The following is a 17,877-nucleotide window of genomic DNA, read 5'->3' as shown; positions in this document are numbered from 1 at the left end:
ACATCTTCAGGCCTTCCCATAACCCATAGAGGTCTTCCTCTCACCTTTCAGCCATCCTCGACATCTTCAGGCCTTCCCCTAACCCATAGAGGTATTCCTCTCACATTTCAGCCATCCTCGACATCTTCAGGCCTTCCCCTAACCCATAGAGGTTTTCCTCTCACATTTCAGCCATCCTCGACATCTTCAGGCCTTCCCCTAACCCATAGAGGTCTTCCTCTCACATTTCAGCCATCCTCGACATCTTCAGGCCTTCCCCTAACCCATAGAGGTCTTCCTCTCACCTTTCAGCCATCCTCAACATCTTCAGGCCTTCCCCTAACCCATAGAGGTCTTCCTCTCACCTTTCAGCCATCCTCGACATCTTCAGGCCTTCCCCTAACCCATATAGGTCTTCCTCTCACATTTCAGCCATCCTCGACATCTTCAGGCCTTCCCATAACCCATAGAGGTCTTCCTCTCACATTTCAGCCATCCTCGACATCTTCAGGCCTTTCCCTAACCCATATAGGTCTTCCTCTCACATTTCAGCCATCCTCGACATCTTCAGGCCTTCCCCTAACCCATAGAGGTCTTCCTCTCACCTTTCCTCATTTTTTCTTCATCTTGTCTGTTCTTCTTTTGGTTCCACCCATTCTTCATCTTCCTTAGATTTGCAAATCATACCTTATAAAACTTCAATGACAGCAACAAAATCTATAATAGGGTATATATTTTACCCAAGTGATGAAGAACTCGTAAATTACTACTTGAAGCACAAATAATTTTGTGATGATTTTATGGTCGACAACATAGCTCATATTCATCTTCTCAACTTTGCACCATCAGAATTACCAGGTATATGTCATTAATTTTCTACAACATTTTTTTTTCTTGTTTGAAATTCTGGTATCACTAGAATGATGTTACCGAAGATGTCCCAACAACTACTTTATGAATAATGTTGTTTCTATTGTTGGCACATCTTATAACATATAAAAACTGACAGAAAATAAATAAATGACACAAGTAATTGTTAACCCAGTTCAGCCAACTGCCTACTCTGGGGGATACCAATCCAGGAAGGAAATCCACTAATAGCTCTAGTTACTAAGACCTCCAGCAAACCTTAGGATTTACGCCTTAAACTAAGACCTCCAGCAAACCCCTAGTTTACGCCTTATAACCTCGACACTACTCATGCAACTTCTGCCTAGGAACTCCTAGACATGAGATCCCATCTCACTTCCACTCACACAACACAACCTGTGTTGATTATACAATGTTGAGAATGATGTGGCGACAACTTGTCAAGACAACACTTCACTTTTGCTTAAAAGCTTCAAGTGAATCACACACGGTAAACTCCGTACTTCAAAGCTTAGGAGCAACCTTAAACTAATAAACTTACTTCTTAACTCGTGTTATAGAATCCACAAGCAAGAATTACAATCAAATAATAAAAGACTCAACAAAGACTCAATATGTGAACTAATATTTTTCAATCAGATATATATTCTTGAGCTTGGTCTTCGTATATATAATGATTAGGCACGCTCCTCTTTCTTCACAAATGCTCAGACGCTCCTTGAGAATCATAAAAGATGATCTGATACTTTTTCAATCTTCATTAAGGATATATCAAGACTTTCCAAAAGTGTTTAAAGGACTTTATATGATAGGATAAGTCATCCAGCTATTTCATTAACTTTGTCTTATCCTTAAAACTCCTGATCAGATCAAATCTCCATTGAGCGTGCTCTTTAAGTGGATTTCCATAAATAGCAGATGCTTTCATCAATGCGCGAGATTTCCTTGAATAAATATGATGTTGTAACATGTTTTCCAACATCTTGTTAGTATATTTGTTTTAGCAAAATTAAGCCAATTCAAATATCCAACATTGTTTAATGGGGTTATATATGAAATGGTGGTTTTTTTATCTTTTATTTTTCTCATTCTTGTGTTTATATAAATGTGATATGTTACAGCAAAGTTGAAGATGAAATCAGATGAGAAAGAAGGATTTTTCTTTACTTGTCTTGATTTGATGAAGATGAACAAAATTACAAGGTGTGATGGAAAAGCAACAGGTGGTTATTGGAAGATTAGCGGCAAAGGCTGTATAACTCTCTCTCTTATTTTTATGGGACCCACTTTATTATTTAATATATTCAAAAAAATTTAATTTGACAATATTATTTTAAATTAAATTTCAAATTTTAATGATGTGCAGTTATTGATGGGACCCATTTTAGAACTTTTTAAAAAAATGCTCTATTGAAGGGGTTGAGTACCTATTAGATACTATTATTAAAAAAAAAAAAAATTGATGATGTGTCTATGTGGGACCATTTAAGTACTAAAAAATAGAGTGCTCCATTGTGGATGCTCTAAACCCTCCATTCAACACCAAAAATTTTCCCCATTGTACATGGTCTAATTAGTTGAATGTCACTATGACCTTTCTACCCTTTTATCAAAGCTGCACACGTGATCGATTGGAGTGGCCTTCCCGAAACTTCCGTCGTCTCCCACACCCAAACACACTTCCGATCTCTCTCATACCTCGCAACCTGGTGCTCACGAAACAGAGATCCAGACGCATACTCCAACAATCACAGTTTAACCGTAGTTACAGTTTATCCTTTCACACCACACTCCTTGACGTTTACCAGGATCGCTAGTCTCTCAGCCACCCAATGACATTCGCACACAACAATTTCACGTTACTCCTTCAACCCAACAAGGTAAGGTTGTTTCTTCTGTCTTTCCACTGCCTGGTTATCTACATCACAGTACGAATAGAAGTACTCCAAAATTGCAAACTATATGGTTATTTAAATTTAGTTTTTCTGAATTTGGGCTCAACTTGACCTAACTTCTCCACTATACTTAGGGTGTGTTTGTTCATGGATGTAAAAATTAATCATAGGACTAACTTTCCCAGAAACATAATAGTGCGAATTTTATTATAAGAAATTTTACAAAAAAAAAGGGTCTGACTAACAATTTGTTGGCATGAAACAAACACCCCCCTAGCTATAATATAGTTGTACAGTTGCCATCTTACTTTGGAGTTAGCTTATAAGCTACTAGCTATAATATAGTTTATCAACAATCCGTTTTGCTTGGACCAAATAGAATCTAAATGGCTGTAATTTAAAAAATTGTAATGCATTCCTTGGGTTGTTGGTATTACTTGACAGTTGCAATGCTCGATTGTAATTTGCAGGAATTTGTACAGGCTCCACAGTACTTTTACGAACGTTTCATGGATGAGTTAAAGGACATGGCTACGTTCATAGACCCGGTGGGATCAATATTTCAAGCCATAGTTTACAAAATCTATGGTCACTTATATTTTTCTAGATGGGACGACATGCTTATCCACTACAATGAACCGGAGGGTCTGTGGGTAAACTTCAAATACAGGGGTTTTAACTCATACAACATTATTACGGTTAAAGATTTGGATATGAGGATCATTCAATATCCAGATACCGAAGAATATGGTATTACGCAGGAACATTGGAATCAGAGGGACTACACCCCACAGGACGATTGGAAGTTCACCTACTCACATTACCCCCCCAGTCGCGTTGATAATTACCTTAGAAAGGTATATGGACCTGCCGTTGGCTTTACATTTCCCAATCTCAACAGTCATGTACCAGAAACCAAAGCAGTTAACGATGGCCCTGCCGCAGAAGTTGCTTGTTCCACCCACGCTTTATCTGAGTGCGATGAAGCTAGTCGCCAAGTCCACTGGGATATAACGCTCACCAACTCACAAGCCATGGCCAATAATATGGTAATGTTTACAAATCTGTTAATTCGTTAGTTATATTTGGTAGATTGGTTAAAACAATACAGTCTTTAATTTGTATGCAGTATATCCCAAAAAGATTCACCGAACAAGCCCAACTAACGAAACACAATCACAGTATAAAAATTATAGACGAGAAGGGTTCAGTGTTTGTTTGTGATATCCGACTCCGTAAAAATGCGAAGAATGAACTATATCTGGTAGGAAAATGGAAAGATTTTTGTGCGGCGAACGGAGTCATGCGGGGGAGTAGGATAAGGATGTCCGTTGATCCCAAAACGCCTTCCATATTCACTGCCAAGGTCTTGGCTCCAGTGCCGTGCAATGGGGCATCCTAAATTACACCGGTAAGTTTTTTTTTCCTTCCTTCCGTTGCTTAAAGTTTAAAACCATGAATGATTCCAATACAATTTCACGCCGTAAGATTAATAATTTTCCACATATGCAATTTGCATATTTCCTTTAACATGCACATGTTTAAAACTAGCTAGCATGTCCTTAACTAACTTACGGAGCACCGGCAAATAAGTAAAATTTGTCGTAAAAAGCATCGAATAAACGGGGGGAAAGAAAATGGGAATGGGCCGGGTCGTCCCGTTAACTGCATGGCCCATATGGGAATGGGCCGGGTCGTTAATGCAGAGCTTGATAATAATTGTGTTGGAACGGGCTATCCCATGTATATAACTCGGGCCTATGGGCCAGGCCAGGCCAGCCCAGCCCAGTGGACAACAAAATGTGAAAACAAAATTAACTAACCCTATTAATATTGGTTTAATTATTAAATTTGTTCACCAATAAAAAAAATAAATGGACTAATTAAATTAAAATAACTCAGGTAATTTAGGATTATAATGGTTTTTTTCAAATATTTTTGCAAGGAATATGTAAAGTTATGAATAAAATGGATAGTAACTAGTAACAAACGTGGGTCATTTAATTGGTGCTGAAAAACAATGTGCACAATTATTACAACAACTGAAAAGAGTGTATGTGGAGTGTGGACGGCTGGATTCCACGAAATTGAAAACAGTGTAGTTTTGGGACCCAGTTTGGGTGCGGTAAAACCGTTTGTTGTCTTGTAGTCAGACGTTATGGACCGTTTGATCTTAATCAAGACAGTCTCTATTTAAACAACATCGTCTGCATTTGTTAAATAAAATGAAATTTGATTTTCTAGATCGTACGATCATGATCAGACGATTATAAACTATAGTGTTACCTATAAACTCTACCCCATGTGCCATTGCCTGACAATTTTGTTTTGATCAGCGCAAAAGCCAGGTTCCACTGAACCGATGCCCACGCTCTTAAATACTCGTAGTGTACAAGATAGACCGGTTTACAATGTCCAAACTTGCACACAACAAATACCACTACTCACTAGTATAAAACGCACACGCCTTTACAAGAGACAAGGGAGAATAACAACAGTCACTACTCACTAGTAATATTGTAAAACTCCACCACCCTTCAACAAAATGTCATCCAACAACAACAAACGGACCTAGGCAACCCCTCCTCGCCAGTCACTTGAAGAAATGATTCTGAAGGATGCCAGGGATCGCATAGTGATTATGTTTGACGATGAGTTTATAATGGGTCCAATAAAAAACGATCCGGAACTGATTGCTGATGTGGAATCCCATCGAAGGCTAAAGCGCATGTACTACAATGAGTTCGTGAGCCTGTGGGGCGAGGAACCATATCCAGGTTTCTACTAAACACTGGAAAGATCAAAGCCGGTGAGGAACGTGCGTTGGTATTATCTCACAGTGTTTTATCTGTTTTAAACAAAATCAGAATGCTTTTGTGTTTTGAAAAATAATAAATATGTATGCTTTTTGTGTTTTGAGTTAATAATCAGTATTTGTTTTGAAAAATTCTAATTTTACAAGACCACCTCTATGTGTTGTCCAGGGCAAGGTAAGTCCATAAATTACACAAGTTATTTAAAATGTAGTAGTGGTTGTTAGGAAAAAAAAACTAAACCCGTAACCCTAAAAAAAGCTAAACCCCAAACCCTTGAAAAAAAAAACAAAAAGTAAAAATTGAAAAAGGAATGGTATTTGTGTGCACCTATGTTGCCCGGGTGCGGGTACGGTACCGGTATCCGGTACCGGTACGGGGTACGTCATTTTTATAAAAACTAAGGTACGGGTACGTCCCTATAATTTTTTAAAAAAATATAATTATATATATCAAATAATATAGTTATATTGTTAAAACAAATAATTAAACATAAAAAATATCACAACACACTTTAAATGTAATTTAAATTGTTCGAAACATCAAAATATGAAATTAAAACCAATTAGCTCAAAAAGAGTCAATTATTTCCCTCTTCATCATCACTAAAAAGAGTGACCTCTAGTTAGGTTCACCGCGAGAAAGACTAGCAATTTCAAGAATATCAACTATATATTAAATAAATCCCATTCATCTCTACGAATATCCCACATTTTTGTTGCACTTTCGTATTAATATTTCTCTTTCTTGAGAGAAGACGAAGATTGGTATGAATAAAAACTAGATCTTCATCTCTCTTTGAATTTAGTCTATTCCTTTTCAACGAATGAGTGAATAATTCCGGCGGCTACTTTTTTATTGTTTTTTAGCAATAATTGCTACTTTATATTATAAACAAATAAAAAACGTAAATCTTCCTATAAAAAAACTAATAATAAAAGAAAAAGGAGAAAAAAAATCGTGTTTTTTTGAATTGGTGTACCACGCGAGTACCACAGGTGTACCACGCGTGTACCCGTTGCAAAAAACAAAACAAAAAATATAGGTACGGCGTCGGTGCGTACCGGGGGAGTACCATACGCGTACCGGTACCCGGTACGTATCCGGTACCGGTACTCGGTCTAAAATGGAGTACCCATGCAACATAGGTGTGCACTGTTTATTCCAGCTTGAAGACAAACCAAGCAGTTAGAGCTAATAGTTATATGCAAGTGGAAAAGTAAAAAATTGGAAAAGTAATGGTATTTGTGTCCCACTGGAGAGAACCCTTTCCCTTTGACCAAGTAGTTAGTCACTTGTCCTACTTGTTCACGTGCTCCCTCTCTCTCTCTCTCTCTCTCCAGTATCTGGTTACTGTCTACCAGTCTTTCAATTGCTCTGACTGAGTTGCCGTCACTGCGCACTGCTTTCGCAGTTCAATCATTCTAACGTCAGTATTAGAATAGTGCAAAAGCATCATAACGTCAGTAACAGTAAGAGCAGCATTATCGGTGCATGTGGCACCGTTTCCAAACTGAACAAAAACGGGACCAATATATTCTCTAATTTTAGCCCATTAAAGGTAGGTGACTTTCAATGCCTATGAGCCCTTAGATCAATCATGTGCCACGTGTCATTAATGCTTATGAGCCCTTATGACCGATTTGGGCTACTTTGCGTCAAAAGCAATTCAATTTATTTATTTATATATTTATTTATTCTCATAGTATATTTACTGATGTTCTTCTTTTTTTATTATATGTGTAGGCTAGTGAGATCCATGGGGAGTACAAATCAAACAAGAGTCGCATGAAGTTTGTTATCTTTGTATGCATAATGTTATTTGTAATCTGTACAATGCTTATGTCTGCATGAACTTTACCATAGTTTATGGTATGTGTTGACAAACATAATGTGACCGTAGTTTATTTGCTTGAAAAAATATGCTCAATGTTGTCTTTGAAAAAAATTGTCTCTAAGCTGACCTAACAAAGGTAGCTGGGTACCAAAACAATATCCCAGTAACAATTTGACCAGATCAATATTTCAAAGAAATTAGCGAAAGCTTTGTATTTTTAAAAAACTGTTTAACAATATTGTTAAGAGATCGGACAAATTCGAAGTTTGGCATTGCTAATGAATCTTATCTTGATGTAGTTAAAGCTTCTTATGATAATCCAACTACTTAAAAAACTCTCCTGCAAAATAAGGAGAAGAAAGAATAACAAAGAGCGAAGAGTAATATCGACTGTTGCAGTTGTCACGGGTAATATCGATCAAATATAACTTTAAAAGTAAATATATCAATGGATACACAATATGTTAAGCAAGCCAAAAAGAAGTAAATTTCACATTAGAAAAAACAAGTATTTTTTATTTTTTTTTTAATTTTAAAAAGTTAATTATACAATTTACTTATTTACCATTTTAGTTTTTGGTCTTGCTAACGATTTTCCAATGCGTCGACTTTATAAATTTCTATAAAAATTATATTAATATTTACTATTTAAGATCTTAAATAGTGTCCGGGGCACTAGCATTTGCCATTAGTTTTTTAACTAAAACTAATGACATGGACTAAAAAATATATAAAGTATGTACTCAGTACTTGTGTAGTGAATGGATGGAAATGAACACAACTTTTAGATTCATGTAACAACTTTTTCATGGATGATATATGAATGTGATCTAGGCTATCTAGCCATATATACTATAAATTTTTTTTCCAAACCTTTGTGCAGGCCGGTGCCCCCATTCTCCTCCAAGTGCCTCCGTCCCTGGTTACCGGAACACTTTGGAAAAAAGTATTCTGATATATAATTTTTTTTTACCTGAACACTTTGAAAAAAAGTGTGTAGGGATGTTTAGAAAAGTGTGTTTAAAAAAAAGAAAAAATTTATATACCTGAACATTTTTTTCCAAAGTGTTCCGGTAACAAAAAAAAAAACAAAAAATACTTAATTGCACTACAGTGTTTGTCGTGAAATGTTTGGACCTATCATTGATAACCATATACATTATTACTCCTCGGTCCTACATTTTACATGCAATATCTCTACTAACTAAGTAACTATAATCACGGGGACAATTTTTTTATTTTAAAAAGTATATTTAACTTGGACGAATATTTTGTTTGAAATATTTGACGGTAAACTAACAATTATCAATTTATCACGTTAACACTTACTACGGATTATATAATAATATAATACTTTCATACAACAGTATATGAAAAAATAATAACGGAACTAGCGTGTCATGCAAATCCAACGACAGTGCAAGTCGTGCCATTTAGCATTGCCGAAAAAAATTTACATATCAGAACATTTTTTTCCGAGATGAGTGTTAGTGACTGCACCTCCCTGCAATCTGGAGTGCAGCTAATCATAACCCTTCACCAAACCATAGTTTCACTATTCTGCATTAAATACAAGCAGCAACATGTACCCCCCTTTTATGCAGCAAAGGACAGCGCCCAGCAAAATCCTGTCTTGCAACATGTCTACATTGAGGAATTGTAAATCCCTACTAAGATACTTTGCATTAAATGCAAAGTTGGTAAAGTGTTATCATATGCTATCAAACTAAAATAAGAATAAACCAAGTCAAACTAATACCATTTCAATTAAACTGATTACATTACCATCTAATGCCATATAATCCAACTAAACTAATACGTACCATCTAACTATGCTACTCTAAATTACATAACTACATTACAACCTCAATTTACATTATTTACATACACTAACCGAGCACTAACTGCAGTTAGCCATTAGGCATAAACTAAGGTTGAAGTGAGATGAAATGATATATAAATCACACCCACAAGTGACCATACTTGTCTTAAAATCACATCCTCCTACCAAGTAACAGTCACCTTGATCAAACTTGCAATGTATTCTTCGGATGGCCAATCAGCTACTTCACCCCTCCAAAATAAGACGATATACTCACCCCATGATCCTCTAGTTTCACAAAGCAAATCAAACCTACATGAAACATTTAACGACTCAGACGACGAGGCAGTTGCCGCAACCCCAACTCCGCCAAAAGCAAAGAAATCATTTACATTTCAAGAAGCTGGAACAGCAACAAATCCAGTGAACGTATCATCCAGGTACACATCATATTAATATGTTTTACAGGTTCTTACCTATCTTTCTACAGGGAAAAAACCAGTGTGCATTCAGGGTTGTCTTGGATTACAAGACTGACTATTTACATGTATATAAATGGAATACACAGCGGACAGAAACAGTTAAATCAAGTCAACGAATGTCATGGAAAAGATGAGGAATGGTTGCACACCAGAATATACAAGAAACATGTATGAAATTTAATATACTTTGTAATCATTTTAGACAATCTTACAATTTAAATGACACCCTAAACATGGATAGGGTAAATTTCTGGATGAATTTGCAAACCAATTTTAACAATATTATACTATTTTTCCTATCAACCATTTAGTTAATCAATCTTACAAGGTAAATGTCATGGAAAATAGGGTACAAGTAAAGATAGCGAGGCGGTGGCCAGCAAATGGACCGATGATAAAAAACAGAAGAAAGAATCCGGAAAACACCGTGTATGAAATTTACGATCCTTTGTCTAACGATTTTTTGTAGCCGTTTTAGACAAACTTATATTATAAGTTAAAAATCTTACAAGTTAAATGACATGGAAAACAGCGTACAAGTAAAGATAGCGAGGCGGTGGCCAGCAAATGGACCGATGATAAAAAACAGAAGAAAGAATCCGGAAAACACTGTGTATGAAATTTACGATCCTTTGTCTAACGATTTTTTGTAGCCGTTTTAGACAAACTTATATTATAAGTTAAAAATCTTACAAGTTAAATGACATGGAAAACAGGGTACAAGTAAAGATAGCGAGGCGGTGGCCAACAAATGGGCTGATGACAAAAAACACTGTGTATGAAATTTACGATTTGTTTGACGAATCTTTGTAGCGATTTTTGACAATTTTATAAGTTAAACGACACTGTGAACAGGGTTTAAAATATCAGGAAGATGAGATGCCATCAGATGACCAGAGTAATGACACGGAACAGGATAACAAAGCAACAACATACCAGGTATGAATATTCTTGATGAACTGTGCACACGAATCTTAGGAAATTAATGTTGGTGCCATTAATGTTTCTGCTAGTAAAATTATGTTAATCTTATCTTATAAGTTAAACGACACGATGAATAGGGTCGAAGACTAGGGGACACGATATGGATTAATCACAGAAAACGCATAAAAGAGACAAAAACACGCGTTGGGGTAAATTTCCAGATGAACTCTACATATGCTGTTCTATGCTGTTGTTCATCCTTATGTTACTGCCGGCAACCATTTTGTTGATCTAATAAGTTAAAATTCACGTAACAGGATCCAAGGTGTCCGGTTAATGAAAAGGAATCTGTTGATTGGAGCGCTCTCATAGAAAAGAATAAAGATTCAAAAAAGAGCAATGTATGACATTTCTGGATGAACTTTGTACATGAATTTAAACAATATCACAATTCATTACATGTAACCATTTAGCTAATGCCTTAAGTGCAATTACACATCTAAACAGGATTTGAGGGGAAGGATAGATGTTTTGGAGCATGGATTTGAAAGTATGAAAGAAACGATGAAAGAATCGTTTGCGGAGCTGAAAGAAACCATACTCCAAACCGCGGTGCAGAACAACGCAAAGGAAGTCTCAGGAATAGGAAAAAAGAAAAGGAAGGCTAAGGAGGTAATGAAACCAGAAGAAGAGGCAGGGAACAATGGAAGCAAACTGTTCGGAGCGCCAGCTAATTGCAAAAAAAACAGAGGGCCCGTAAAGGCAACATGCACGCGAACTGGGTTTAACATAAACCCGTCAAAAAAGCATGGCAATGTCATCTCTTTCGGGAAAACCCATGTGCCCCCAGTAAGTCAACAACTTGTAGCTGAAACTATTGTGCTCATAGTAAGTCAACAATGCGTAACTAATTGTGCCAATGTTTTTTATACAGTGGCTGGGTAATACATTTAAGCTGACCAACGACATGTACCTGACCGAGGAAGAGACCCAAATAGCAACCTACATGTTCCACCGAAGAAAAAGCCAACACATTAGCGAGTGAGTGATGTTTTTGAACGACCGAATGGAAATATTCATTTTGAATTTAATTTAAATGGGATCGAATTATTGTTTCATATTCATTAGTAACATAACATAAGTTTGCTATACAGGAATGATGTTTTTATCAGTCCCGAGAATGGGTACTGTCAAGCAACCAGGCAAAAGATGAACTGTTTGATCCCCAAGCAACTGGTTGATGACGAGGTAATATTATTAACTAAATGTCATTACCGAGAATATTATTATTATTATTATTATTATTATTATTATTTGTTCAGATTCTAACCGAGAATATTATGCTGCAGATCATCAGTCTGGCAGCGTGCATGATGACGCACACGGCCAGACAATCAATGTCAAATGCAAATTGCTGGTATCTCCCAACAACGTTTTCGGTATACTACTAACATTCTCAGTAAAACTTATAAATTAGATTTTAAAAGAAAAATATAGCTTTTGTTTTGCTTTTCGCGTTAGTTTATCGGTGCTGTCCACTTTATATTGCCTGGATGTTTCCTGGTATTTCTATTGTGGTCTTTCTATACTCGTACATTAATGCCCTTTTTAATAATTTTTTTGCTGATTTTAAAAAATAACTGTAATGCGTCACAGCAATATATTCTGTCCTGGGAGTGCTCCCACACAACAGTGGCCAAGAAGCACTTTAAGGCATTCATGGGAAAGGCCGACAAACTGTCAAAGGTAATACACTAACACACAAACTTACAAAGAGCATTTGTATGGGATAATACCCATCAATTCATCGTTGTTTTTTATAATATGTTTTGTATTTATTATAAAGGTTTTCATACCTTTCCACGACTCAACGTGTGGCCCACACTGGATGCTGTTAGTCATTGATTTTGAGAAGGAGAAATTGACCTACCTTGACTCTTTCCCCATGACAAAGTCTTCCCACAACATAACGCGGAGCATAAAAACTATGGTGAAATTCGGTCACTTGTCTCCAACTGTATATTAGTACTATGATAATATACGAATTATACAAATTAATAGTGTTATAAGAAATTATTTTGGCCAGGCGCTGTTTATGGAGGGAATGCTGCAAAGTGGCATATTTTACGACAATCCGAGCACACCTAGGCCACTGGTGTCGCATTTTCACATGTCTTTCCCCAGTGCCGCTGGTTCACAGGGCATTAACTCGTAAGCGGTTATATAAACTACATTTTTATAAAAGTACATCCATTCAAGACTCTAAATACGAAGATATATTGTAGGAATGACTGTGCAGTCTTCGTCATCCTTTGGATGACATCTGCAAAGGAGGAGGAAGGATACAAAGTGGAGGTACGAAACATTACACAGTAGATTCTGAATTTAGAGTTTTGTATATTGTAGAGTTTTAAGTTTTTATCGGTTTGTATAGGTGGACAATGGATCCAGACTGCAGATTGCGATTGATTTGGTGTTGGCGCCATATAATAAACACAAGTCAATCGTAATGCAGAATGCTGAAGATTTCAATGCGCGCAAGAAAAGATCATCATTGCGTAAAGGGGTGTAATTTGTATGATTTGTACAATGTATGATTTGGACAATGGTCGGATTATGTATTATGGGACAACTTGAAAGGTTATGTTTTTTGGTATGTATTATGGTACAATTTATGGTACTGATTTTGCAGTGGGTTAGCTGTGGGTTTTGTATGATTTGGACAATGGTCGGATTATGTATTATGGTACAATTTATGGTACTGATGTTGCAGTGGGTTAGCTGTGGGTTTTGGTACTGATGTTGCTGCTGTATTATTTATTATGGTACAATTTGAATCTCTATGTATTATGGTACAATTAGAATGTTCTAATTTTATGGTTACAATTTGAATGTTATATTTTGCTGGTTAGTTGTGGGTTCTGGTACTGATGTGTGGTGTCTAGTGTATACTTGCTTCTATGCGATATATATAGGCCTCTGGGAGTGACAGTTTTGCCTCTGAAGTCCCTATTCTCCACGTTCTATGGTAATGGAGTGGTGGGATCGTGCGTGTGGTTCTTTTTTTCCGCCAATATTTATAAATTTAAAAATGTATTATATTGTATCTTAATTGTGTAATTTTATAAGATTTTTGTTTTCATGGGCCCGGGTAGCAGGCGGATAATGTTGTCCCTTACTGTGCTTTATGCAAGTTGGGCCTTTACTTTATCCCCCGATAAGCAACGGTGAAATTGTTTTCAAAACAAAGTCAGGTTGAGCGCAATTATCAACTCCTATTCATTAAGCATCTGGAATTCAATTTGGAAAAGCTTCCTAATTATTTTCAGTCTTGCTTAATGTATTAGCACATCTTAGCATATATAAAAAATAAACAGGTGTACATGGCAGCATGTTTCTATGTATATTCGCGTGTATTACAACTTATTCAACAACTATAATGATTAGAACTAGACCCTATAATTGCATTTTAGCTAAGACTTTAAAATGGCCTTATAAAATAATAACTACATGTACCTGGTATTTTGACGATTGCCCTACTCATTCTCTAAAGCTCTACGCTGGCACAACCTGTGAAAATAGAAATACACAAGCCATGATGGTAACTACCACACAGTATGCATAAGTATATAGAAGGAACCAAAAAACCAGGTAAAATGAATGACAGCAACTGCCGATTGAAAATAAAAAGAACAGTTTTAAGGGATTGCAAACAGAGGGAGTAATACACAAATCATGTCAAAGTGAACTTAATTAAAATATTAAATCCAATGTGAACTTAACCACCTTACATCAAAGTGAACATAACCAGGTAAAGTCAACAACACCCTTCAAAAACGGGCTGAATGAACGACAAAAACCAGGTAAAATGAACGACAACAAGTGCAGATTGAAAATAAAAAAGAACAGTTTTAAGGGATTGCAAAAAGAGGGAGTAATACACAAATCATGTCAAAGTGAACTTAATTAAAATATTAAATCCAATGTGAACTTAACCACCTTACATCAAAGTGAATTAAGCTACCAGTGCCCACGACCCCAACATAATATTCTTGTACAAATTTAGTACAAATTTAGTGCGATTTTAAGGGATTGGCTTAACGACCTTAAAATTCATGTAACCTGCACGAGACACTTTGTTCTTTGGTTTTAGGTTGACTGACAGAGAATATTACATAAGATTGAAGGTGTGTTGGGATAAAAATAAGATTGAAATATTTAAAATAAATTAACATAAATCTTTAAAATAAATTAACATAAAAATAAGACTGAAGATTAATAATAAATTATTGTAAATTACATAAGGTGGCCAAAAGTCCTAAGCTTATCCCACGCTTCCTGTAATCACAAGTACTTGTGGTGCATGATTTCTTCTAGTTTACTAATTTTAAGCTTGTAAACTTACAGGTCATCCATCTTCCCTTCAAAACGGCCTAAGATGCAACTTCGGTCTTGAAGTCTCACCAAAGCATCTGCAATAGCCCCTTGGACTTCTGCCATCCGTTTCTTAAGAGGATGCAATTGATTCATCACATCCCGTATATCATTGTCCAAATTCCTCTCCTCTCTTTCTTTTCCAAAGAGAGGACAACTTTTCCAAAATTTGTTCAGATTTTTATCAAGTGACCGCTCCTCTTCGCGGTAAACTTTGTACGTGGAACTCCACACTTTGACATTCTCCCGAGCAGTCTTTGTTTTGTCGATCAAAATAAGCCACTCGTTTTGGATTTCATCATTTTCAGACCAAACAGCAAGAAACAAGGGTTTATCGGAAGCAAGCAGAGAATAAAACATCTCTGCCATGTGCAAGAAAGATTTTTGATCTGTTGATAGATCAGTAATCTCTTTAATTTCACTAATTAAAGAGCGAAAGCGATCGGTCATACCTGGGGTTTCTAAAAGAAACAAGAAATCCTCTTCAACTAGCAAACTTTTCATGGACAAGGAGAAGAATGAGAAGAAGAACCCATGATATTAAAATGAGAGTAAGGTAGGATATAGTAGAATAAAAGAAAGAAAGATTTTTTCGCGTAAACAAGAATGAGTGAAATTAGCCTAAGTGTATGTGGGTTTTATATACGCATGAAATGAATTTGAAAGTTTGTCAACAATAACTTCTCACTGACCAGTATTTCCTTCCCACTAATTTTTTTTCACTTCCCAGTTCCCACTAGTATTTACTTCCCTTAAACCACTCAAGTTCCCACTAACTGGTTTTTAATTTACACTAACCTCTCAAGTGCACCGTTTATTGTCTTGGTGCATATTTATTCCCCACTCAACCATATTAATCGGATTTGAACAACAACCGACCACAAATTATTCAGGAAAATTATATGTAGAAAATTTCGTTTTTAAACACGCGACTTTTTAAATAATTCGTTTTTAATCTATTCATAGTGTAATCTTTCATTTGAACTCACCAAATATCTCCAGTATTACGATAAAGTAAAACGGCACAAGTGCGGAAAATCAAACCCAAACTAACAAATTATATAGAGATATTGCAGAAATTACTCTTATAGATAGATCCGTAACAGTGAAACAAATAAAACAAACCTGTAATAGCGAGAGATCCGTAACCGAGGAACCGAGCTCGAAAATGCTGGGGTTGAAGAAGAAGCAGATCCACGAAGCTGGGTTTGAATTTGAAGAACTTTTGATTGTGTCGTGAAGGAGATGAGCAAAGTCGAAACAGATCCACGAAGCAAGCTCCTATTTTTTTTTGTAAATAAATTAGAGGGAAGGTGATAATTTAAGGGGAGGTGATTAATTAGAGGGAAGGTTAATCAGAAGTTGCAAAGTAAGTAAGGGGGCGTTTTGGTAAAATCCACCCAAGGCTCATTGGTGGGGTCGAAAGGCATAAAAGCAACACATCCACATGGCAATTTGTCATTTGTGCGTACCGGTGCAGCAAAAAACCCATCCTGCACCGGAGAATTTGCCTTAATTAATTAGTTTAGGTTTTTCTTTCACCATCCGTTAATTTGGTTCGAAGATTAGTTCTATCATCAAGTAATTTCACCCCTTCCGATCATCGTTGTGGGAGATCGAACCGTGATTCTCACTATCAAGTTCAACATTCATTATTACTAAAACAACTAACGATTGATATTAGTTCAGGCATAAGGCATTTAAGCGATTGAAACAAGAATTTTAGACCTTAACATTTTAAGAAAAATACTGGAGAGTAATTTCGGGAAACTAGTTAAGCATAGTAATAAGAAAAATTTATTTTAAAATTTGTACATTTAATATCTTAAAAATATAAAAATTATTTTTTTAACATTAACTTTATCCTTAATATCTTTTAGAAGTGTCTCGAAAACACCGTTTAACACCCAAATTTTAATTCAAAAACAAATCTTACAAAAATATTCAATTTTGTTATAAATATACGATATGATAAATTTTATATATACGTATTTATCTTGTATTTATTCTTTTTTTTTTTGTTTACAACGAAGCAGTGTATCGAACCCAAGATCTCATGTATGCTACTCAAATCTCTCACCACTATATCAAATTTAGTGGTTTTATTTATCTTGTATTCTCTTTGACCAAAGTTTTATCTCTGGACTGTGCAACATTTAATATTTTCAATTTATTTATTTTTAAAGCTGGACTAAAAAAATTAGTTTAGACCTATAAATCGGCCCGTTGAGTCGGTCCTGAATTAGTCGGTCGTATTTTCATCTGTATATATATCATTTGGGGCTTAAATGCAGTTTTACCTTCTGTTTTGAATAAATCGAAATTTTACCCTCCTATTTTAAAATCCAGAATTTTACCCCCCTATTTTAAAATTTGGAATTTTACCTCTTATTTTATAATTCTTTGTATTTTGCCCCCTATACACTACCAGAAAATTTGGGGTTAGTTACGACAACCTTTGTTGCTAACTGGTAGCTATTTTCTAGTAAAACAACATTTTTGTCCCAGACACTACATTTCAACACATCATGATCGAACTTGTAGCTAATTCCAGTTCGGTTAAAGGACACCACCCTCCTCCTTGGCAATTGAATAGACCTAAAACTCCACTATACTGTTAGCAGCAAAAACACAAAGAAAACTGAAGATTTCTTTGCTTTTTTTTTTTCAACAGCAAAAGAAGAAAGAGTTTTATTTGACTTGGGGCATAAGATATGCCAGTCGAATACATAAAGAGAAGAAATGAGTTTCCCTATACCAGCTTCACCTATCCATACACAAAGGCCACCATTCCTAGATACTCATGTGATTAACTAAACAA

General features: G+C 35.8%; 1 protein-coding gene and 1 long non-coding RNA gene across 2 annotated transcripts; one reads left to right on the top strand and one right to left on the bottom strand.

Moving 5' to 3' along the window:
• Positions 1 to 9,293: 9,293 nt before the first annotated feature.
• On the bottom strand, positions 9,294 to 16,527 carry LOC123902317. The gene is made up of 3 exons (XR_006807548.1): positions 16,182 to 16,527; positions 14,139 to 14,192; positions 9,294 to 9,528 (listed from the first exon to the last, which is right to left on the bottom strand). It is a non-coding gene; the product is annotated as an uncharacterized LOC123902317 (long non-coding RNA).
• On the top strand, positions 12,472 to 13,254 carry LOC123902316. Its single transcript, XM_045952001.1, has 4 exons — positions 12,472 to 12,612; positions 12,709 to 12,833; positions 12,908 to 12,977; positions 13,057 to 13,254. The coding sequence occupies exons 1-4, from the start codon at positions 12,511 to 12,513 to the stop codon at positions 13,192 to 13,194; spliced, it is 435 nt and encodes a 144-aa protein (XP_045807957.1). The 5' UTR covers positions 12,472 to 12,510; the 3' UTR covers positions 13,195 to 13,254.
• Positions 16,528 to 17,877: the final 1,350 nt, after the last annotated feature.

The sequence above is a fragment of the Trifolium pratense genome, linkage group LG1 (genome assembly GCF_020283565.1).
Source record: "Trifolium pratense cultivar HEN17-A07 linkage group LG1, ARS_RC_1.1, whole genome shotgun sequence".
Lineage (NCBI taxonomy): Eukaryota > Viridiplantae > Streptophyta > Magnoliopsida > Fabales > Fabaceae > Trifolium > Trifolium pratense.
The sequence above is the reverse complement of the archived record's forward strand: the minus strand, read 5'-3'. Positions and strand labels throughout refer to the sequence as shown.